We start from the raw sequence: 24,219 nt of genomic DNA on the forward strand, positions 1-24,219 counted from the left end.
TTGGAGGTGTTCAAGGAAAAGTGAAGTCTTTCAAGTGACAAATTTTTTTGTTATTAGAGGCCTATTTGGTATTTCATGTGTAGTTTGATATTGACCTTAGCTATTTTCAACTTGTAATACATTTTGACAATATGATTATTTATGAAATTATTGTATTATAGTAAATGTGTAATTTTGTCAATTCTTTTATACATATAAAATTAAAATAAATGTAAATTACTGTATGCAAAATCAGCAGTAATTGTTAATGCTAGTCTTCGTTTACGATGTACGATGTATGCCATAATTGCTTTCACAGTATTACGACACTCAACAAACGCCGTATCAAATATAAATTACGGCACACAGGTATGTCGTAATTGTTTTCGCAGTATTATGACACTTCATTAACGTCGTATCTAATACCAATTAAGGCGCGCAAGGCATGCCTTAAAGAGCATTTACGACACTTCATTAACGTCGTATCTAATGCCAATTAAGGCGTGCAAGGCATGCCTTAAATAGCATTTACGACGTGTTTTGTGTAAATTATTCACGGCTACAAGAGAATATCATATTTGACAAAACATCTTTTACGATAGGGGCTTTTACTGCTTGGGGGATCACACCGTGAATAACCGTTTACGGCGCCCTTTGTGCGCCTCAAAAGACCAGTTTTGTTGTAGTGTTAAGGGTTATGTGTAACTAAATGTTTAGTAGTTAGGGTTGTTTTGAAGCCCTGAATATGATTGCAAGTTTGTTATGACATATTGTTTGAATTACTTTTATGAATGAATGAAAATTGGTTCACTACTTGTCTCATTGATGAATTCTTTATGTGTTTTCTACGGATGCATACTTAGTAAGCATATCTAGGATTCTAATGCTATGAATATATGTGTGTCTGCCCTTGTCGAATGAGGACCTACATATGTTCTAGAATAATACTTATTAATTGCGATTAACATGTGAACTAATTTCTAGGATAAGACAGACAACGCTAGTACTTACGATGCCTTGTGATGACTCAAACTCTTTTCGTTCTTAATGATTTCTACTTGTTAAATCTATGAACATGTCATTCTAGATTGCATGCTAGAGACTAAGTTAAGTTGAAAATGCCAGAAAATCAATAGGACATTTATGTTCTACTTTGTGGTGTGCTTTTAATCCTATCATTTTTTCCAAGACGCCTACTCCTAGGACATTTGTTCCGCAATAATGACCCAATATCGTGCACAAGCATGATGTGCGACTCCCGTTCAGATCCCCTCAACTACATGTCATAGTTGATTTGCCTTGGCCCATCATTATTACCCCTTCTGGCCCACCCAGACATTCTCTTATTTTTTTTATCTACGAAAAAAAAATTCATAATCAAACTAAGTAATTCATCCATTTTTATGATAATAATCCAATAAATTTATATAAAAAAAACATTAAATTCATACAAAATTTGGTATTACCTTTCTGAGATTCTTCTCCCTCATATCCCTTAGTTCGAGCATCAGTGGAATCAACCATTGTATAGAAAAGGAAAACAAGAATTGGGATATGAGGGGTTTGGGGAAGAAGAAAACGAGGGGACCTAGAGGGGTTTGGGAAAAAGAATGAGATGAAAATGGGAGAATGGATCTGTGATTTTATAGAACCAGTGAAATATTTGTGTGACGAATGCCCTATTGCACAAAGCTTGCACTCATTACTTCACCTTAAATGTCTCACCAACCATTTCAAGGCACTTCATGCGACAGACAGTTCGTTGCACAAGATTTTCACGTGAAATTTGGTTGTCGCATGAGTTATTGGCCTGAAATCTTCATTCTATCGTGTCTTTTCCCAAACATTAAGCGACGAATGATACAGTTCTCAAGTAAAGGTTTCTTGCGCAATGAAACCCTTTGTCACATAATTTTTTTAATTTATTTGTTATGGTCATGATATTTTTGCGCGACAATACCCTTCTTTCGTTGCACAAAGTTCCCTTACGTGACGAAACTTGATAGCTCACGTAAAGTTTGGTCGCGCAATAGTTTGGTGGCATGAAACTCATTGTAGAGAAAAAAATTATAAGAAAGAGAATAAATGTACGAAAAGAATTGAGAGCATCTTGAAATCTAATAGTTGAGTAAAAAAATACGCTAAACCATGCAACGACTCTAGCTCAACTAAAAATCAAAATTCAACAAAAAGAAATTGAATTAAGAGTGTGCTGATAATGTATTAGAAATAAGGTATGAGAAGTACAGAGAACAACAGAGACAAGAGAGATTGGAAGGAGATAATTGGAGTTCACTCCGTTTTATTAGACTGCCGCTTTATAGGCTTAGGATTTACATAAAAAAAAATCTTAGCTAATTACATATTCGTATTGACCTAGAAAATAAATAGTCACATTATAAATATTAATAATAAATTGGATTTTGGATAAAGAGAAATTGTGTTAGAGGGGCTAAAATCATATTGTATAAAAGAAGTGAAAATATAATGTAGACTATTGAAATCCAAAACTTATAACATGAGCAGTATATTGTTTGTTAAATATTTGAGGGTTGTGTTAAGCCATAATATGACCGAGTGGCATGTAATTTCAAACTAAATGACGTGAAGTTAGATTAATGAATTCAAGTGACTGATCCAAGTATACTTCTGTGAGAAAGCGATGCCGCACAACATTCTTTGACACACTCCGACCGAGATCAAGGCATGCTGGCTGTCACGTGAGGGTGACGTAGCCATCTGCACAATGCGGAAGCAATAAAGATAAGAAATATACGAAGATTTAAAACCGAATTTACTAGAGTGCACTACTAAACAAGAAGTGGTAGGAGTAAGATACAAAAGTAAATACTCTTAATCAGAGCATAAAAAGTTTAGGTGCAGTCCAGTAGGACAAGTACTAATTATACAATACCATAAGATGTCCTACAATTATTTTGATAAGTCAGAACCGCCGAAATCCTCAAGGTCACCGACAGCAAGCTTACCTAAAACCTAGAAGGGCGCAAAACAGAAAACATGAGTGGACAAAAACAAATGTTTTACAAAACCATTTCATTTATCAACATTTCTAACCCCTCGCTGTAAAACATGTATAATTTTTCCCAGAATCAGAAGATAAGCATATACATAAATATATATATATGTAAATATATTAATTCAAATCATGCTTCACAATATCATATTCATATGTATGCCATGCCAAGATATAACAGAGTAAGCAATTCATGTGAGAATAATTTCATATAAATATAACATGTTAGCCGGAACCCCTGTAGTAGTCTGTACGGCTGAATTCATAACTCAAAAGTCAATCTAGCCAGAGTCACTACAATGATCTATACGACATTATACTGCACAAGAGTCGGAACCAAATGAAAAGGTTTGTACAACAATAATGGGTGTAATATAATGGTGCTCAATACTACCTACACATAATAGCTGGGCGATAAATCGCTAGTCACCTATGAGTCGGAACCACCTAAGATGGTCTATACTACAGAACTGTGCACCTAAATTGGATCCAATATGAGCATATGGTGCAGGAGGTGACATAATAAACAGACATGTGCCATATCTCTGGCTAAATCACAATCACACTAGGTGCAATTCTATGAGCTCAACATTATTCCATCACATATCGCACCATTGATAATTCACATAACCAAACATAACTCACCTGAGCTTACCTGAGCGTCCACAGCACCACAATTATATATATAATGCATCATATTTCGATTCATATATGAATTATAAATTTATATGCATGGCATTCAAGGCATACTCTCATTTAAACATATTTTCTGGGAAAATATTAAGTATATTAATATATACTAAAAACCAAAAGCCCACTCACTGGTATGTCGAAGGGTCGTAAACCCCGAGTCGCCCTTGAACACGCTCGTCCTTGGGATAAGTCTCACCTATATGCGAATTAACTATAAAAACGTTATTTAAAGCACATAGAAAAATTAGCTAATAACTTCTCATACAATACTCAAATGGGGTGTTTGAATATACCAATGTGATCTACACAACTCCACGAACATCCCCATATTTTTAGAATAATTTTCTGACCACCCACGCGCCAGCCAAGGCACGGCAATACGCGCCCCCACGCGGGGCCATGTGACAGGCATACTGACGGCATCAGTCAATGCCGTCAGGAATATTCCGTCAAATAGCAACGAAATCTGTTAAAATTAACTGATGCCGTGGAATATTCCGTTAAACTTAACGGAATATTCCATCATCCCTAACCTTGGACCTCCGGCGACCGTCGCCGGCGCTGGAAACTGGGGAAATTTTCTAAACCTTATATCTCCGTCAATTTTCATCCAAATTACATGAAATTTAAACCATTTTGAAGATCTTATCAATACGAACAAAACCATACCAGTTTTAGGACCTAAATCCTACGAGATTCACCGGAAAGCTCATCGATAATCCGGCCAAAACTTGCAACTCGCCGTTCTCGCTATTCCGACGTCCAAATTCTTCCAACGAACCACTCCTAGCCTTGTGGGAACCTCCTTAAGCTATCTATAAGCTTCAAATTCGTTAAAACCTTCAAAATTACGTGTGCATGAACAATGCACAAAGTCAGGGTTAGGGTTTCTTAGGTTTTCGAAGCTTTCCATTCTCAAAAATGGTACCAATGAACTCAGAGGCTTACAAGGAACAAGAATCTTACCTCTTTGACGTCGATCCGTGAAGTTTGAAAGGGTTTTGGGTGTCGTCCGTACGTGAGGGAAGAAGAGAGAGTGAATTCGAGGGTGATAGAGTGTGGGAGAGAAGAGAGAGAGGGATAGTGTGTGTGTGTCCCACGTGGTCACCCACAAAACCAACAACCAAGTCCTTTTTAGTTCCAAATAATAAGGACTTAAAGAATTAGTCCACTCCCAAACTTAAATCACATAATCACACAACACGTCCGAGGGCAAAGTAGTCATTTGACATCGTTGAAATTAAATATTCGGGACGGGCTATGACATTCTTGGCAACTAATTGTTGGCTTTTTAAATTAAAATGGTCTTTGAGATTGATATAACTTCTCATTTTGATATACGACAATGAAAATCGATAAAAATTGTCCCTGACTTTATTCACCATAAATCATTTTGGTCCTTTCGTGAAAAATTTGTCAATATCCTAGTAGATGGGTTTGCTTAACAATACCCTTAAAAGGGTGATCACGTGGTCGTTCATATGACAATTTAACGAAGATGTTGACGATTTTTTTTACAGTAAGATCAAAATAATATATAGTAGACAAAACTCATATACCATTAATATAGTAGACAAAACTCATATACCATTTCTATCATTTTCATTTTCAGCTATCAAAATAAAGAATTATACTAATCCAGCAACCATTTTCACTAAAAAGACTCTAATTGTTTAATAGGGTCGCCGCTCACGAAGTTTTCACCACATATGTTCCAGTGGAGGATGTGTCATGTACAATCTCCCTCTTGAGCTAGCATGCGCATGCGCATGCACTTTGATGAGTTCCACACAATTAATCTTAAAAGCTTGACTAGTAGACCACTTTATACAAAAAGCCAATTATCAAGATCGTCTAATTTTTTTTGCCTGCCAAAGTCATATACTATATATTTTCCCCAAAACCAAGTAATTGACCCTCATGTGTTCTGATATTATAATGTGGTCGTGAACTTTGTGCTCATCTTTCAGCACTCAAAGTAAAACTATTCCCTATATTTTCACATATAATAATGCTAGTGAGTGGAAATGAAGTAGGCTATTTTGGTAATTCAATGATCAAACTCCGGTGTCTTGGTTATTTCCATGCATTTTGTGAGAGGTGAGGGAGGCTACTCATGTTTTATGAATAAGCCTTATGAGTAGTTTATCTCGCTTAATTCTTATAATATAGTCGATTTTTTTTATTATAAATTTATCTTTATGCTAGAATTTATTATCATCATATAATATCGTTGCTCTTAAAAATATACGTTGGTGATTACTTTCATTCATCAATATAATAGACATCAGGAAGTCCTATATTTTACTTTTTGAAAGTTCATGGATGATGAAGTACTAATTAATTACATGAAAAGATTTCGAGTGGAAGTAGTTGACAATGTGATGCGCATGATCTCTAAGTGCCTGATAGAAAGCAAGTCCATGAGTTCCAAAGGCGTGATTGCAAAATCTAATTATTTAAGACAACAAATTGATTTGTTTGTTTCTTCTAATTGAAGAGGTAAACTATCTTTGATTAGAGACCACCAAAATTATATGGTCTGGAAATTGCCATTTATTAGAATTATAGTTATTACGATATAGAACAAAATTAAATCAATTCAACATGAGTTTTGAAGATATTTTCTTGGTTTTGTGATCACACGGCGCTAGGGTTGAGTTTGGCAATTTTTCTGAACGTAATCGTAGAGGCAATGCCAATGCTCTTAAAATTAGAATTCTGACATATTAAATGACCGATATCATCAAGTATTTTCTTTTTTTCAAACGATATAATACTTTATATTAAATTTATCTAGACTCAAGCAGTGAAATTCAAACTTGGTTGTACAGGAAGAAACACCGTTGACAATATAAATGTTAAAAAATTAGGTAAATTACATGGTAGGTCCTTAGGTTTAAGGTCTATTACAATTCCATACAACATCTTTAAAACATTTTACATTCATACCTCACGTACTATTTTATTTCAAAATAATACATCCGTTATATTATCTATCCATTCATTCGTTAAGCACTGATGTGACTGCCACATTTGTTCCACATGACTGCCAAATATGTGTCATGTGGCAAAAATAATAATTTTTTAATTTTTTTAATAGAAAAACCTAAATCTTCGAAACTTAAAAAAATAAAAATAAATAAATTCCAAAAGCTGAACAAAACCCCCCACCCCCCTTCCCCGCGCCGGGACCTTCCTCATCCAGGGACACTAAACCCCCCCTGGGGCACCTCACACATGAACCCACACCCCTCCCTCCACACCCACCATCTTCCCTCCTCTATACACCACCCCCCCCCCAACCCACTCCTTAAATCCACACCCATTCCTCCCACCTCACGAACCCGACAATCACGGGGAAGAAGATGAAGATGGGGGAGAAGACATGAGGAGGAGGAGGGGTGGAGAAGACGAACTGAAGGGCTTTTTTTTCTTTGTTTTTTTTTTTGTTCTCTCTCCTGGGTTGCAGGGAAGAAGATGAAGATGGAGAAGAGAGGAGGAAGAGGAGGGATAAAGTTTCAGTTTTTATTTTATTTTATTTTAAATTTAGAAGATTTAGGCTTTTTTTTTTTAAATTTTGCCACGTGGAACACATTTGGCAGCCATGTGGGACAAATGTGACAACCACGTCAGCATTTAACGGATCAATGGATGGAAAATGTAACAGAGGTATTATTTTGAAATAAAATAGTACGTGAGATATGAAAGTAAAATGTTTTAAAGATATTATATGAGGTTGTAATAGACCTTAAACTTGAAGAGCTAATATGTAATTTATCCTAAAAATTTTAGAGTAAATTTAGAAAAATTACATAAAACATATAATTATAAGTTTTAATTTCAGAGAAGTACTTGAGTTTATTTTTGTTACATAGAGAGACAAAACTCATTAAAAGATGAGCCGAACTATAGAGTCCAAATCTTTTGGGACTTGGATTCTCTGCCCTCCCATTTCGGTGCCCTTTCCGTGCCCTCCTGTTTTATGTGGTCACGGTTAATCCATGCTAACATTTTATATTGTTTTTTATAAAAATAATAAGACAAAAAAAAAATAGTAATATAAAATATTGACGTGGCTTAACCGTGACCACACAAACAGGAGGGCACGGGGAGGGCACCGAATTGGGAGGGCAGAGAATCCAAGTCCAATCTTTTGCACTCAAAATTCTGTGCGGCCCCTATGTAGCCTGCCTTATTGCTTGACACCTATATCAAACTTAACCCATCGAACTCTGTCAACTATTAATTAAAAATAAACCCCAGTTTCCGAGACACCCAAACCATCGCCGTTTACCAAATTGCACGCCCCTAGGCCCAATCCATTCCCGATCCAATGACAAACAAGTTTCCAATTTGTAATTCCCTCAACAGAGTCTTATGACTCGTCTCTTCGATTGACAGACTGCGAGGGAATTTCTAAACCGTCGTAGCCCGCTAATCCAGTCAAAATTTCTCTGTCATTCGTCTCTTCGTTTACCAAATTGCAGGCCTCCAATCCAGTCCAAGCCCAACCGTTAACTCCACTTCTACACCGTCAACGTCGTCTTCGAATTTCTTTGAACATTGAAGCTCTGTTTTCAATTTTTTAGGAAGCAACAATGGGTCTAGATTGTCGATGATGAGGGCGACATGGCGAGAAAGATGATGGGTCGCTGAGTTCAAAAACAGAGATATCATCGTCTTTGAATTCGATTTCTCGTGGTGGAACTTGGACCCTAGTTTCAGGTCAGGAACCAAAACCCTGAGATGAGTTGAGTTCTGGAGTGACGCAGCGGTATGTTGTCACCGGAGGAACTCAAAACTCTTCCTCATCCTCGTGCTTGTGGGTTGTGGATCATCGCCGATGATGGGTTCTCTATTTTCAATTTTCTGTATCATTTGTCAGGAAGGTCGAGTTCTCTACTTTCAATTCGGGTATGTGAATGATGAGAGTGTTCGCGTCAGGAATTTCCATCGGGGATGTTTCCTGGCCGATGAGCACACAGCTCCCCAGGAGGTTGGCGCCGGTTGAGGGCTGCTGTCGGGCTTCTGGTTCACTGTCGGGCTTTGTCGGGCAAGTCTCGTCGGGCAAGTCTTATCGGGCAAGACTCTTGGGGCAAGGCTAAAAGAGAAGGACAGAGTTAACTTTGAGAGGTGCCTTTGTGGGGCCTTAGGTGTAAGCCTTGAGGCTCACAATCAAGGTTAACTTTTAGGTGCTCAGGCGTGCCACTGCCATCTTCAGTATGGCAGATGTTAAATGAATGTTGAGTTTTGGTTGTATATATGTATATACCCGAGAAACCGTGTTAGTTATGACAGGTGCCTTTGTGGGGCCTTAGGTGTAGGTCTTGAGGCTTCCTATAAATAACTAAACCAATGCTCGAACACATCATATTTGTTCTCGTGATTGCATGAGTCTTATAACTATTATACTTCTGATTACCCGAGTCCGAGAGGTAGAATGAACCCAAATAGGTGCCTTTGTAGGACCTTAGATGTAGGCCTTGAGGCTTCCCATTAGAGTTCGTTCTTATACTCAAATGTTCTAGACCGCAGAACGGAATGAATCCAAATAGGTGCCTTCGTGAGGCCTTAGGTGTAGGCCTTGAGGCTTCCCATCAGAATCCATTCCATGCTTAAGCGTTCTATGATAATCATAATGTAATAGAAATAAGACTAAGAGGTAGGTCGATTACTTGCGCCCCAAGTAACTTCGGACTTCTCGTTTATCAAGGATTGTCGTGGATGGGTTAAGTCCACATAAGGTTCTTTTTTATGCATTGAGGCCAAGGACTTTTAACTAATCAGATTTACATGCCCGAGGGCTTAGGACTTGGATCTGGTTTGAACACTGAATATATATTCAAATCGGATCCGAGTACTGAGAAAGCCTTTTAATAGTCATCTTGCTAGAAATAACTTGAATATAACTGGAAGTATACAACATATTGCTAGGCTAATGAATGAAAAGACAAAAACAAAGAAGGTCGGGCAAGGTTGAACAAGGTAGCAGAGCTATTACAAGGGTTTGAGTGAAGGTTTATCCCGCGAGGGATGAAGGCTTAGGCTGACTACAGCTTCGTTTTGAAGGAAAATTTGGCTTTGAGCAGAGTTTGTGCTTGCATTTGTTTGTTTGATTGAGTGTCTTTATTCCTGGTTTCTCTTTCTTCTTATATAGACAACTCGGCTTGGTCTCCTGTAGTAACAACCTTGCTCGAATGCGGTTTGAATGGTGATGACTCATTATCTATTTTACATGTACTGCCACCATAAAATACTTTATGGGCTGTGTAGCTGGTCAGTCTATACCACTTGGCTTTGGGTAGGTAAGCAAGTGGTCTTCATGAGCTGCACCAAGTCAGAAAAGGCCCTTTCCTATTTTCTGGGCTTTGGTTGGGCTTAGGCCGGGCTCTCCCTTAGGCATCCCTTTGGGCCAGCTTCTTTCTTGAGCCCAAAGTTCAAGTTTTGATCCAAACAGTGCCCCCTTCAATTAATGTTAAGGTTGGAATCCCAGGCGCCATCATTGATTGAATATCCGCATGCGTGTATATCAATCTTTTGGAACTTTGTGTTTTCTAGACAGGATGAAGGCAACCCTGTGCCCCTTGCTCTCCTCACGACCTTTGAACTATCTTCTGGGGACTCTATAAATTCTGGCTCGGAATTTCTTCTGTCAAGCCATCAAATCCTCTTCGGCCTTCTCTTCCATCTTCCTCGAGCGTTCAAAAACTGAGAAATGGGTTCCTCAGGCTTTGAGTGGGGTTTCCTAAAACTCCCTTTTCGTGAGAAAAAGAGTTTTCATCAAATGACTGCTATCTCCAACACCCTTGGTCGAACACCCCGCTATCTCCAACACCCTTGGTCAGGCGGTTTCCTCTTGAAGGCTTATCTTCCTGCTTGTTGCGGTGATAAGTCGGGCTTCACCATCACTTATGGTGATGGTCCTGTCTGAGGATCCTCTACTAGGCTCATGTTGGCCGCACAACCCGATCACCTGATCGGGTTCCATCCATGAAGACATTGGAAAATCAGCTGAAGATATCATTGCATCCAGAAGGAGAATTGATTGTAATACGTCGGCTTTGAATCTTTTGTAAATTTCATCAATTTGTTGAAATGAAATATACATTATCTCAGCAACTCTTGTCTTTCCATCTTCTTGAATGATTGATAAATATACACTGCACATTGATATCCCGAAGCTTGCTTTACCTTGCATCCTCTTCAATATAACAATCTCTAACATCCCACAACGTAGGACAATATTTCTTTAAGAATTTAACATTAATGGGATGTTTCTGCCTGTTTCCTTCAAGGTCCGCCAAGTAGTATCCTCCTCTATCCAAAACGCGACTAATAATGAAAGGACCTTCCCATGTCGGGCTCCATTTTCCAAAGCCCCTGAGCTGAGCTCCTAGAGGGAGGACTGTCTTCTAGACTAAATCCCCCTCCTTGAAAGACTTCATCTTTACCTTTTTGTTATAAGCTCGGGCAACGACTTGCTTTCCTTCTTGAATCTGGTTCAAGCTTCAATTCGGGCTACATCCAATTCTTCAATTCCTTAACACATGGCTTCGATGTACTCTTCACTATGTAACCCAAATTGATTTTGAATTCTTACAGAACTTACATTGATCTCCACGGGGAGCACTGCATCTTGCCCGAAAGTTAAAGCATAAGGAGTTGTCCCTGTTCCTGCCCTTTTGGAAGTTCTGTATGCCCACAAAGTGTTCCCCAGATTTTCATGCCACCTTTCTGGACTATCTATCACCATTCTCTTGATAATGTTGACCAGGATCTTGTTGCTGGCTTCTGCCTGGCCATTTGATTGAGGGTAGTACGGACTGGACTGGATCATCTTTATTTTGTACTTGCTTGCAAACTCCTCAACTTCTTTTGAAATAAAAGATGGCCCACGATCCGTTACTATAGTTTCGGGCACCCATATCTGTGCAGAATCTTGGTCTCGATAAAATTCTTGACTGTGGCTGAAGTTATGGATTTTACTGCTGATGCTTCCACCCACTTGGTGAAATAATCCGTTGCTACAATTATGAAGGTATGCCCTTTACTAGAAGCTGGATAGATTTGCCCGATGAAGTCCATCGCCCATCCTCTGAAGGGCCAAGGCTTGACTACTGGATTTAAAGGTACCGAGGGTACATGCTGGAGAGGTCCGTGTCTTTGACATTCTTCACAACCTCGGGCATAAGACTTGCAATCTTTTTCCATGTCGGGCCAGAAATAACCATACCTTCTAAGCAACCATCTCATCTTCGTTCCAGCCTGATGTGCTCCACATACTCCTTTATGTACTTCGGCCATTACCCTCATGGATTCTTCTTGGCCCAAGCATTTTAGTAGTAACCCATTTGGAGTTTTCCTTAGCAGGTTCTTCGCCCATAAGACATACTTGGTTGCTTGCTGTCTATCCTTCTTGCTTGTAGGCGAAGAGGGATCCTTCAAATGATGAATGATAGGTGACCTCCAATCTTCTATCTCGGCTTCTAGCACCATTATATCTAGACTGAATCCCCTTTCTAAGATCGAATGAAGGTTTCTTCTTTGGATCTCGACATCTATCCCATATATTCTCTCCTGTATTGACACTCCTGAGGCTAGTTGTGCCATCTCGTTGGCCGCTAAGTTGGATCCCCTGGGAACATGATTGACTGGTATCTCAGAATCCCAGAAACTCAGTAATTGTGTAGCCGCCAAGTAATACCCCGCCATGGTGATATGTCTGCACTTGAACTCCCCATTTAACTGGTTTATCACCAACTCTGAATCCCCAAAGACCTCTACCTCTACTGCCCCCAGATTCATCAAGATTTCCAGACCAATTATTAAGGCCTCATACTCTGCCCGATTATTAGTATTTCCTTGGTAGTCCAGGAGAAATTAGTAATAATGATAAACCCCTTGAGGGTTTACAATTACAATCCCTATTCCTGAAGCCTTCTGAGTGTGAGATCCATCGAAATACAACTTCCAATGAGTGATCCAGAGACCAACTACTCTTCTTATCTCTTGCTGGACCCAATCTTCTTTGCCCGAAATATCTTTTCTTGGCGGGATCCAAATGCTAGTAACCTCCAGGCTTCCTGGGATATTGATTACCTCACTTTGAGATTCTTGGTGCTCGGCCAGGAAGTCAGCAATTGCTTGGCCTTTGACTGCCCTTTGGGGTACGTACTGAAAACTGAATTCTGATAATGCTAGAATCCATTTCTCAATCCTTCCTGTTAGCATTGGCTTTGACAACATGTGCTTTATCACATCTGTCTTGGCGATGATGTGCACGTGACAAGGTAACATGTAATGCCTTAATTTACTGGCAGTGAAATATAGAGCCAAGCATAATCTCTCTATTGGGGAAGATCTTGTTTCTACCTTGGTCAGAATTCTACTGAGGTAGTACACTGCCTGCTCCTTCCCGCCTTCATTATTTTGGGCTAGCAAACTCCCGATTGACTTTTTTGAGGCAGAAATATACAGCTTCAAGGGTTTTCCCCTTTGAGGTGGCATCAACACTGGTGGAGAAGTCAAATAGGCCTTGATGCTGTCAAAGGCCTGTTGGTGTGGTGGTCCCCACTCAAAGTTTTCTTTATCTTTCAATCTTAGTAAAGGAGTCAGCGGCTGGATCTTGCCTGCTAAATTAGCAATGAATCTCCTCAAGAAGTTAATTTTGCCCAGTAGCCTCTGAAGTTGCACCTTGTTGGTGGGTGAAGGTGACTCCATTATTGCTCGAGATTTGTTCTTGTCCACTTCTACACCTCTTTGATGCACCAGGAATCCCAAGAAGTTGCCCGCTCTTACTCCAAATGCGCACTTCTTTGGATTCATCTTTAATTTGTGGATCTTCATCCTTGCTAATGCTTGTCTGAGATCTTCCAGATGTTGTTCTTCTGTCTTGGACTTCACCACTATGTCATCAATGTATACCTCCATGCTCTGGCCAATCAGATCGTGAAAGATGACATTCATTGCCCTTTGGTAAGTTGCACCAGCGTTCTTGAGCCCCGAATGGTATGACCAGATATTCATATGCCCCCACATGACCGGGACACCTAAAAGTTGTTTTGTGTATATCTTCTGGAGCCATCTTTATCTGATTATATCCAGCATTCCCATCCATAAAAGATAGGACTTTATGTTTTGCTACTGCATCTATGGATAAATCGGCCATGGGCATGGGATACTCATCTTTTGGTGTAGCGCCATTAATATTTCTATAATCCACACAACATCGTACTGCTTTTGTTACAGCTTTTAAAACGGGTACAATGTTGGCCAACCACTCCACATATTTGGCCGGTCTGATAAAGCCAGCTTTTACTAGCCTTTCAATCTCTTCTTTGACCTTTTCTTCTATCTTCTTTGACATCCTTCGTGGTGCTTGCTTAACAAGTTTATATCCCTCCTTGATGGGCATTCTATGTTCCACCAAGGCTGAATCTAAACCTGGCATCTCAGTATAATGCCAAGCAAAACAGTCTTTGAATTCTTGCAAAAGGCAGATAATCTTTGCCCGATCATCAACCCCCAATAAACCACTAATTTGTATTGGTCTTGGATCCTCATCTGTCCCTAGATCAATAATTTCCAGATGATCCTGGACTTCTGGTGGTGGCTTATCTGGTTCTGCACACAAAAATTCGACCAGCTCTAGGCTCTCGGGCAAGTCATCTGGCCCATCTAGGTCATAAATGCACTCGGCCATTTGAATGGCCCTTTCTAATTATTCTCTACAAGATTCCTCCTTGCTTTCATGCTGGCTGGTTGAAGTTCCCACCTGTCATTCCTGCTCTTCCTTGTCCAAGAGCTCCCTTTCTTGTCTTCTTCCCTTCCCATATACCAACAGTCTTTTAATCAGGGATCTGACTGCCATTACCTGATCTTTCTTCTTTTGTTCAGTCATTGATGGTGTAAGGGATTTGAGAGGATACAAGGTATATCCCACTCATCTCTAATAAGGAGCATTCCTTGTTCCAAAAGCTTTTGGGCCGTCACCTTGGTAGGGCGGTCGTTCGCATCAGCTCCTGAACACTTCAAGATTCCTACGTTGGGGTTGTAGAAACTTGCTTCTGCAACATTGGCTGTGGGGAGAAATGGTCATGATTCGGCCTCTACCATCTCCCAAAAGCCTGGTCCTTCTGTGCCCGCTTCATGGTAAACAGCCACTTGTTGATGAAGAGTGGAGGGTATGGCCAGACTTTGGTGGATCCAATCTCTTCCGAGTAAGGCCCCATAAGTGGAAGTGCAGTCCACCACAAAGAATGCCAGCATGATCTGTTTAGATCCCAAATCCACTTCTAAAGGCAATATCCCATGAGTTTTGGTGATAGCGCCTAAGAAGCTAGAGACCGTGAGGTTTGTGGGAATAAGATCCTCCGTGCCTCTTCCCATTTTCCTCATTTGCTTGTCTGGTAACACATTAACAGCTGCTCCCCCATCAATTAGAATTCTTTTGAAGGGCACACCTTCCAAATGAGCAGCAACATATATGGGCTTCAGATGATTGGCCAACGAGCTGTTCGGGCGGCTAAACACCATTTCGTCTGTGTAAATCTTGAAATGACTATCTTTGGACGCTTTAGTGGATTCAGCCTTGCCCGACTCTCCTTCTTCAACTACCTCCACATTGACATGTGCCATCATTGGCTCAGTTGTCAAGTAATCATCCTCCATAGTAGCGGGCTGATCAGGTCTGGCACCAAACATGGCGGATAATACATACGCCATGTTGATATGAAAATTACTAGGCTTGGGCAGATCCTCTTTATTGCCCCCAATCTGGTCCATGAATTCATCCAACCAGGCCATTGCATCGGCTGGAAGTAATGGTTCTGGTGCCCCCTCCTGTTGATTCATGCCCGCATACAGCGTTTGTTTTGGAACTTCACCAAAAGGATCCACCAATGGCAGAGAAGGTGGTCTCCTTTCAGATGAAACAGCTCGAACGTAAATAGGCTCTGGCTTCCAACCGGGGGTTGGCACCATGACCAGATCTTCTTGAGCTCTCCTCAAGATCCGATACTTCCCAGGGTGTTGGCTCTACGGCACGTGATTCCCCTCGCCTTCCGTCTTGCTATTGGCCTTTTCCACCTCTTTCTTACTTCTCCAGCGGAGCTGACTATTTCCCCAGATGATGTTTTCTCCAATTTTTTATTTTTAGAGGCTTTGGATGTTGTGGGGGTCTTCAGGGAATTCATGTAGGCTTTGTGCTGCCTTTGAACCCTCCTGACCATGGAGGCTCCCATTTGTTTGGCAGGCTGTCCGTTCTTTCCGACTACGTACCATTTTCGCCCGAGGTGGGCAGGATTTCCTTTTCTAACAGGATTTGTTATCCCATCCATCCTGTTGATTTCCCTTCCCATCTGGCCATATTGAGGATGATCTGTACCCCTCCGTATTTTGGCCTCCATATCTTCTGCCTCTTCAGAAGCTTCATGGTTTCGAAATACTTCTGACAAAGCTTTGGGTTGGGAATCACCTCCTAATCGTTGAAAAACGCTTCGGGAAGTGTCTTTTTTTGTAGCCTGCTTGATCTTTTCGTGGGCTCTTCTCCTTTCATCTTCTTCCTTCCTCCTGATCAGTTCATGATCAATGAGGATTCCAGCCGGGGGAATTTCGAGCTCACACTCGCATTGGCACTTACTACACATAACCATCCCCTTGATTATGGCTGCTTTTGGATATTCGAGCGATTTAATCACCCCTCCAGTAGGTTTTTTAGCCAATCTTTCTTCCTATGGTTCTCTTGTGATTCTTTCTTTTCCCTTCTCAGCCCATGCCATATTGATCATATTTATAGGGGCCTCTGAGAAGGGAACTGCATGTTTGTATACCACCAACTATTCTGGCTGGCTGGTTTTAAGTCTCTTTCCCTCGGGAGGAACCAGGTCTGTTTCTTTTCTGGAGCCTGTGGATGCTTTCTCCAATCTTTGCAACATTTGTAGCAATGTGGTTTGCAAATCTTCTGGCATTTTGACATATATCTTCTGATCGAATGAATATCCCACCGGGCGTGCCAAAACTATGTTCGCGTCAGGAATTTCCGTCAGGGATGTTTCCTGGCCGACGAGCACACAACTCCCCGGAGGTTGGCGCCGGTTGAGGGCTACTGTCGGGCTTCTGCTTCACTGTCGGGCTTTGTCGGGCAAGTCTTATCGGGCAAGACTTTTCGGGCAAGGCTCGTCGGGCAAGGCTGAAAGAGAAGAACAGAGTTAACTTTGAGAGGTGCCTTTGTGGGGCCTTAGGTGTAGGCCTTGAAGCTCACAATCAAGGTTAACTTTTAGGTGCTCAGGCGTGCCACTGCCATCTTCAGTATGGCAGATGTTAAATGGATGTCGAGTTTTGGTTGTATATATGTATATACCCGAGAAACCGTGTTAGTTATGACAGGTGCCTTTGTGGGGCTTTAAGTGTAGGCCTTGAGGTTTCCCATAAATAACTAAACCAGTGCTCGAACACATCATATTTGTTCTCGTGATTGCATGAGTCTTATAACTATTATACTTCTGATTACCCAAGTCCGAGAGGTAGAATGAACCCAAATAGGTGCCTTTGTAGGGCCTTAGATGTAGGCTTTGAGGCTTCCCATTAGAGTTCGTTCTTATACTCAAACATTCTAGATCGCAGAACGGAATGAATCCAAATAGGTGCCTTCGTGGGGCCTTAGGTGTAGGCCTTGAGGCTTCCCATCAGAATCCATTCCATGCTTAAGCGTTCTATGATAATCATAATGTAATAGAAATAAGACTAAGAGGTAGGTCGATTACTTGCGCCCCAAGTAACTTCGGACTTCTCGTTTATCAAGGATTGTCGTGGATGGGTTAAGTCCACATAAGGTTCTTTTTTATGCCTTGAGGCCAAAGACTTTTAACTAATCAGATTTATATGCCCGAGGGCTTAGGACTTGGATCTGGTTTGAACACTGAAGATATATTCAAATCGGATCCGAGTACTGAGAAAGCCTTTTAATAGTCATCTTGCTAGACATAACTTGAATATAACTGGAAGTATACAACATATTGCTAGGCTAATGAATGAAAAGACAAAAACAGAGAAGGTCGGGCAAGGTTTAACCTTGTCGGGCAAGCCTGGTCGTCTTGCAGGTTCCTATCTTTGTAGTTTATCAAGGGTCTGAAAGCTTTAGAGAGAGAGATTACAAAAGATGAATCGATACTACAACAAGGTTGAACAAGGTAGCAGAGCTATTACAAGGGTTTGAGTGAAGGTTTATCCCGCGAGGGATGAAAGCTTGTCCCGAGAGGGATGAAGGCTTGGGCTGACTACATCTTCGTTTTGAAGGCAAATCTGGCTTTGAGCAGAGTTTGTGCTTACATTTGTTTGTTTGATTGAGTGTCTTTATTCCTGGTTTCTCTTTCTTCTTATATAGATAACTCGGCTTGGTCTCCTGAAGCAGCAACCTTGCCCGAATGCGGTTTGAAGGGTGATGACTCATCAGCTATTTTACATGTACTGCCACCATAAAGTACTTTATGGGCTGTGTAGCTGGTCAGTCTATACCACTTGGCCTTTGGGTAGGTAAGCAAGTGGTCTTCATGAGCTGCACCAAGTCAGAAAAGACCCTTTCCTGTTTTTTGGGCTTTGGCTAGGCTTAGGCCGGGCTCTCCCCTATGCATCCCTTTGGGCCAGCTCCTTTCTTGAGCCCAAAGTTCAAGTTTTTATCCAAACAGAGAGCGAGGAGGAAGAGGAGAAGGAGGAGGAGAACGGGATGCTTGTGTCCGATGGTGGTGGTCTGGATTTTCACGTTTCATTTGTTTTTTTTTTTCAGATTGCTAAGTGTTTAAAGTATGGGTAAGACTAAATTTGTAGATGCTGCGACCTATTTTATCTGAGAAAAAGAGATAGTGCTTCAGAAACAGGAAGAGAGAGATGGAGAGTAGGCTTGCGAAATTTTGTGTGATATTTTTCAACCTTGTGCTTTTATTTGTAGTAAATTAAGGAGGATTCTTTGTCTTGCAAGTAATACAATTCTAATGGGAAAAAAATCTTCTAGTATTCTAAATACAATCTACTAATGATTTACACAAGCATATATGTGCTAGAACTATATTTATAACATTCTCCTTTGAGTGTGTAAATACTCAAGTAGATAACGCATCAGATCGGTAGGCAAATGTAGAAGCAAGTGATGAAGTCGTCTCGTCTAGTCGGTAAAGTAGCGAATGTGAGTCTCAAAACAAACATAATGATGCATAGGTAGTAAAACTCACAAAACCTCCCAAGATCCTTCTCCATCAAATCCTTTAGTTGGAGGAGCAGCGGAATCAGCCATCATATAGAAAATTAAAACAAGAATTGGGAAATGAGGGGTTTGGGGAAGAACAGAACCGGGGAAACTTTAGGATTTTGAGAAAAAAGTATGTGAGGAAAAGAGAGAGTGAATCTGTGATTTTAAAGAACCTGTGGGACCCTTGCGTGACGAAGAATTCGTTGCGCAAAGTACGAAATAATTACTTCACCTTAAAAGCCTGATTGACTAATTTAGAAAAACGTTTTGTGCGCCAAATACTTCGTCACGCAAACCTTTTAGTAAATACTTCACCTTAAATGGGCCACCAACCATTTTAGAATCTTCGTTGTGCAAGATTTTGGCGCCAAATCTTCCCCTACCCGCATTTGTTCTATGCCTTTGTGGGATGAATATTTGGTGTCGTCGTGCAAAGGCCTCTTGCACGACAAAACCTTTCGTCGCTCAGTTTTGCGCAACAAGTCTCTAATTGCATCGTGTAATTTACCTTTGTGTAAATAAATTTGTTGCGTCGCATAAAGTTTCGTCTCGCAAATAGTTTTTGTACTAGCTAGTAGTACATTAATTATGATCTGCATTGTTTCTACTACCGTCCCTTTTTCGGTCAACAACTATTAATTTGTTGTTAATAATTTAGTATAGCTCAGAATAAATGAGAGAATCAAATACATATAAAGAAGGATTAGGTAAACATTGAAAGGAACGCAAAATAGCAATATTTTCATGTGTTGTTTTGCTAGATATATATTGCATGCATATACAACGTACTGATCGAGGCTTGCTTGTAAGTCGGATAAGAGAAGGTTGAGGGTATGAAGCCGAAGCAACCATGTTACCCATCTTAATGACAGTTTGGAAAGAAAGTAGAGTGTGGACCGATCGATGGAGGAGGAAATGATCATTGGCTAATCATAATATTATTTATGGACTGAGTTTCCTTCATCTTTTATCGGCCTTCACATGAGGATCAACAAATTTATTGGAAAATTAAACACTCAAACTATTATCAAATAGGACCATGAGATATTGATGGATGAAATTCCCACCTCACCAAGTAATTTAAGCTCAATGCGTCAACATCGAAACAAAAGTTTAAATTCTTTAATTTCGACTAATGAGACAGTAATTTATTTTGTCTGGAAGGCGATGAATTGAAAAAATGATTTTAAGTGATTGAATATGTAGACTTCGAAACAAAACACAAAAAAATTCAATGCACGTTGATGTGACACTTTATTTTTATTTATTTTCTAGTGTACTCTTAATCTTGTGTGTTTCCAATAAATAAAATACCTCACTAACATTAACTAGTGGTTGATATTTTGGGAAAAGTTTCGTTGACTTTGGCATCAGTGTTGTATAATTTTATTGAATGTTTGTAGGTCCAATCAACCGCAGAGAAGAAAGATCATGAAATTATAATAATAAGAAGAAGAAGAAGAAAAGAGAATTGGATGGGAAAGAAAAAGGGGAGAGGATGGCTTCCGTTCCTTGTCAATTCAAGCCCGCCCCAATGAGAAGGAGTTTTGTTGTTTTCTCATAAACGGCCAAAACACGTACAGTGCAAGAGGCCTTATCAGCTTGTGTACTATGGAGATATTTCACAAATTATACGGTGTTAGTCCAAAAGCATGTGTAAGAAAACATAGATAAAATCAAGAATTCGGGAACTAAATGAATGGCCTAGAAGGAACAACATCCACTTAAAAATTCCCACTTAAGTTACGTACAAATTTTCTTTCGTTGTTTTTTTAAAGATACATCGATATATTATTGACTTAAAAAAAAAAAAGATTACATCATATCTTGAATGAGGAGATTTTGCATAAAATTAAGAGAGTCCTCAAACTAAATTAATTTGTTTCCAATAGAAGTGACAAATGAGCTAATCTATGAGTTAACCCATTACAGATTTTCTTTCGTTGTTAGTGTTCTTTTTTATCTCGATAATTAATAGATTAAAATAATAACAATTTTCACCCTCAAGAATCTAAATATACTAGAAAGTATCAAAATATATCCTAGTGAAATCCTTCTCTCCTACCAAAACCTTTTTGTTTTTTTTTCTATATTCATTTTCTTGTCCTTTTTCCTCATATAATATATATAATATATATATATATATATATATATATATTATCTTTTTATATTAACACCCCACAAAATGTTGAATACACCACACATTAACATTTTAATATTAATGACTTATTTACTCTACTATGCAATGACAATTTTGACCTTATTAGGTTTAAAAAATAATAAAAAATTTATAATTACACACCAAATCACTTTTAAAGTATTATTTATCTACTCCAACTATCAAAACCCCTCCCACCCTCTATGTTGAATAAAACCCTAAGCAATGAAACTATAAACATGTTGATTGAGAAAAATTATTTTTGATGAATGGAACACGAAATCGGTGTTTCGAAAACTTTGAAATCATTATTATTGTTATTGAAAAACATTCAAATGAACCTGAACATTTTTTCAAATCATTCAATTTGAAATCATTCGGCAAACTAACGTTTAGATGGTTTGAAATCATTCGGCAAAATAAAAAATGAGTGTTATAAGATTTGAGAAATGTGAAGTGTATAAAAAATGTGGGGTGCATGTGGAAAATATAAAGGGTATTATGAGGAAGGAAGTGGGGTGCATTAAGATAATTTTTAACTTAAAAAGTAAATGTAAGGTATATTAAGTACGTAAAATTTATTCAACAATTTGTGAAGTACTAATATAATAAAACCATATATATTTATCATTGAGCAAGCACAATAATAGAGGGCCTAGCTTTCAGTGATCTGTAAAATTGAGCAGCAGGCTTTAGGTACTATGAATTCTTTGGTAAGAGAGCATGCCAAGAGTCTCAACAAAGCAAAGAGACGAACCCTACAGTACTACAAATACTCATCATCTACGTCCTCGCAACACTGCTGTGACAGAGACAAACCCTACAGTACTACAAAATACTCATCATCTACGTCCTACATACACGACACTGCTCCCAAACAAAAAAGTACAATATATTGGATAAAACTCTTGTAAAAAAATATATTATATATTGGATAAAACTGAAAATAATTAATTATGTTAGAATAGAATTAATTAAAGCTCAGCTTAATATTTAATTATAAAAAATAAAATAAAAGCAAAAAACAAAAATTGCTAACAGGTGTTAACGGGTGATCCATAAACTTCACGGATTGAATTTGGATGACTTGTTAGCTTAACGGATTGAGTTTAGACGATTCATTTACTTAACAGGTCGGTTTAAAACTGATATCTTGAAATGATCAATTGATTGTAGTTCATGCAGGAAAAACAATTATGCAGGAAACCTAGATAGTATAGCTAGTTCATAATGCATAAACCAATTTATGACTTTGGGTTTTTATTTCTGACCGAAATATAGAGACTGGACCAAAATACAGCGATTTATAGAGAGAGGCCTAAAGTCATTGGAAAACAAGCTTGCCTTATTATTTTAACAACTTAATTTCTGAAAACACAAATTAAGAACACACAAAGGAACCCAAAAAACAATTAACACTCTAGATTGAAAGCAAGTACTAAATATGATATATAATTTACATAATTGCTTCTATAAACACTTAAAGCCCTTTTATTTTTATGAGGCTGCTGATCGTTAAGGCTTAACATTTTTGGTATCGCTCATACTCTCTAAATTAATATTCTTAACACATGACATCCTTGAGAAGCTTGTACCTGCGCGTAGCGGTTCTTGGTGACGGCACGCCACTGCTAGGGTGGTTCTTGGTGTTAACCTTCTCGCCGCTACCACTCTCTTGATTATGATCGTGTTGCTTAATCTTGTGATCCCCAGAGTATTCTGACCGGCTCGAGACACCTCCAGTCTCGACTCCTTCTGCGGCCGCCATACTCGATTTCTTGGAAGAGCTACCGTGCCTTGTTGTGCTCCTTTCTTGATCACTTAAGCACCAATCACACAGTTCAGTTGGCTCCGCATATTCGCTATAATAATTGCTACAATACCTAGAATTGAACAACTGTCGTCTATAAGATTTGACCAGATTGATTGGGAAACTGATTCATAAGCACATAAATGTGTAACAAATTCACATCAGTATCATGCTTAATTAGTAAATGAGTTTTCTTTGTTATTGTCAGCAGTAATTGAAATATTGACATAATAGGACTAGGCATGGTTATAGCATTATAAACATGTTTATACAGATACATGGTGATGATTGATGATGGCATAGGATGCATGCCCCACGGTTTTATCATGGTACCATGACCATGACCGTCAGATATCATATACATGGTACCAATAATAATTAGGTAGGTTTGGTGGGTGTTTTATGGAGATGGGTCTATTCAGTTATCAGTACCTATCGCACCTATGAACCATGATCGTGATCATGATGATACAAATATATATATATATATATATATATATATATATATATATGATGTCTTTACATACATAGTAAATAGCATATCGTCATGTTATGTATGATGCATGGCATATATATATATATGATGGTGATGATGTTTATGATGATGGTTATGGTGAAAATACATACGAGTGTTGAAAGCGATTGCGGCATTTGTTGCAGCGGAAGAGCTTGTCAGGAAAACCCACGTCACCACACATGCAGCAAACAGTTTCAAGATCCACCATCTTCGTTCTTGAAGCAATTCAGGAGCTACACAGAATATTATCTGTATATATCAATTATCAAGAAACACAATCCAAAACCTAAAACCAAGAGAGTCAGAGAGATAACTACAAGAAGAGAGAGAGAGAGAGAGAGAGAGAGAGAGAGAGTTAAATATAAAGAGATATACGAGGACTAATGGTTTTGGAGTCGGTGTGTAAATTCCATATTTATACATGAAGTTAATAAAAATTCTCATATTTATTTATAATATTGGAGAGATATACACAGGTAGACCACAGGTTGCTTGCAGTCGTTTTCAGTTAGGGCAGAGGGGGAAAGAAGAGAGGTGAACCTTAAAATAGAGGTGGGGAAATGACACTTCTGCCCCCATGCGTTGAGCTTTGCTTCTTAATTCCGTTTCCCATCTTTTCTTTTGCATTTTTAAAAAGAAAAAATAATGAAAAATGCTTTGAAATTTTGAATTTCAACAAAAAAATCATCTAATAACTTTATTTAATGTTAAGAACAAGAAAAATAAAAAATAAAAAAATTATCAAAGACGCGTGCAATCTCCTTTGCCACTGCATCTTCCAGCT

At 39.0% G+C, this 24,219-nt stretch overlaps 1 protein-coding gene across 2 annotated transcripts; it reads right to left on the bottom strand.

The window, feature by feature from the left end:
* Positions 1-22,506: 22,506 nt before the first annotated feature.
* On the bottom strand, positions 22,507-23,833 carry LOC126629116 (uncharacterized). Of its 2 annotated transcripts, none has more exons than XM_050299006.1 (2): positions 23,546-23,833; positions 22,507-22,928 (listed from the first exon to the last, which is right to left on the bottom strand). In XM_050299006.1, the coding sequence occupies exons 1-2, from the start codon at positions 23,641-23,643 to the stop codon at positions 22,673-22,675; spliced, it is 354 nt and encodes a 117-aa protein (XP_050154963.1). In that variant the 5' UTR covers positions 23,644-23,833; the 3' UTR covers positions 22,507-22,672. The 2 variants fall into 2 exon arrangements, with proteins under 2 accessions (XP_050154963.1, XP_050154962.1); XM_050299005.1 differs by having other exon boundaries at positions 22,507-22,991; positions 23,546-23,828.
* Positions 23,834-24,219: the final 386 nt, after the last annotated feature.

Source organism: Malus sylvestris, chromosome 7 (assembly GCF_916048215.2).
Source record: "Malus sylvestris chromosome 7, drMalSylv7.2, whole genome shotgun sequence".
NCBI lineage: Eukaryota > Viridiplantae > Streptophyta > Magnoliopsida > Rosales > Rosaceae > Malus > Malus sylvestris.

What these genes read in the sequence shown, in the direction of transcription:
- LOC126629116 (XM_050299005.1), bottom strand. Translation starts at nt 23,643, where the DNA reads ATGGTGGATCTTGAAACTGTTTGCTGCATGTGTGGTGACGTGGGTTTT. An exon ending in CGCAATCGCTTTCAACACTC is followed by an intron (nt 22,992 to 23,545) that starts GTATGTATTTTC and finishes GTTCAATTCTAG; the next exon opens with GTATTGTAGCAATTATTATA.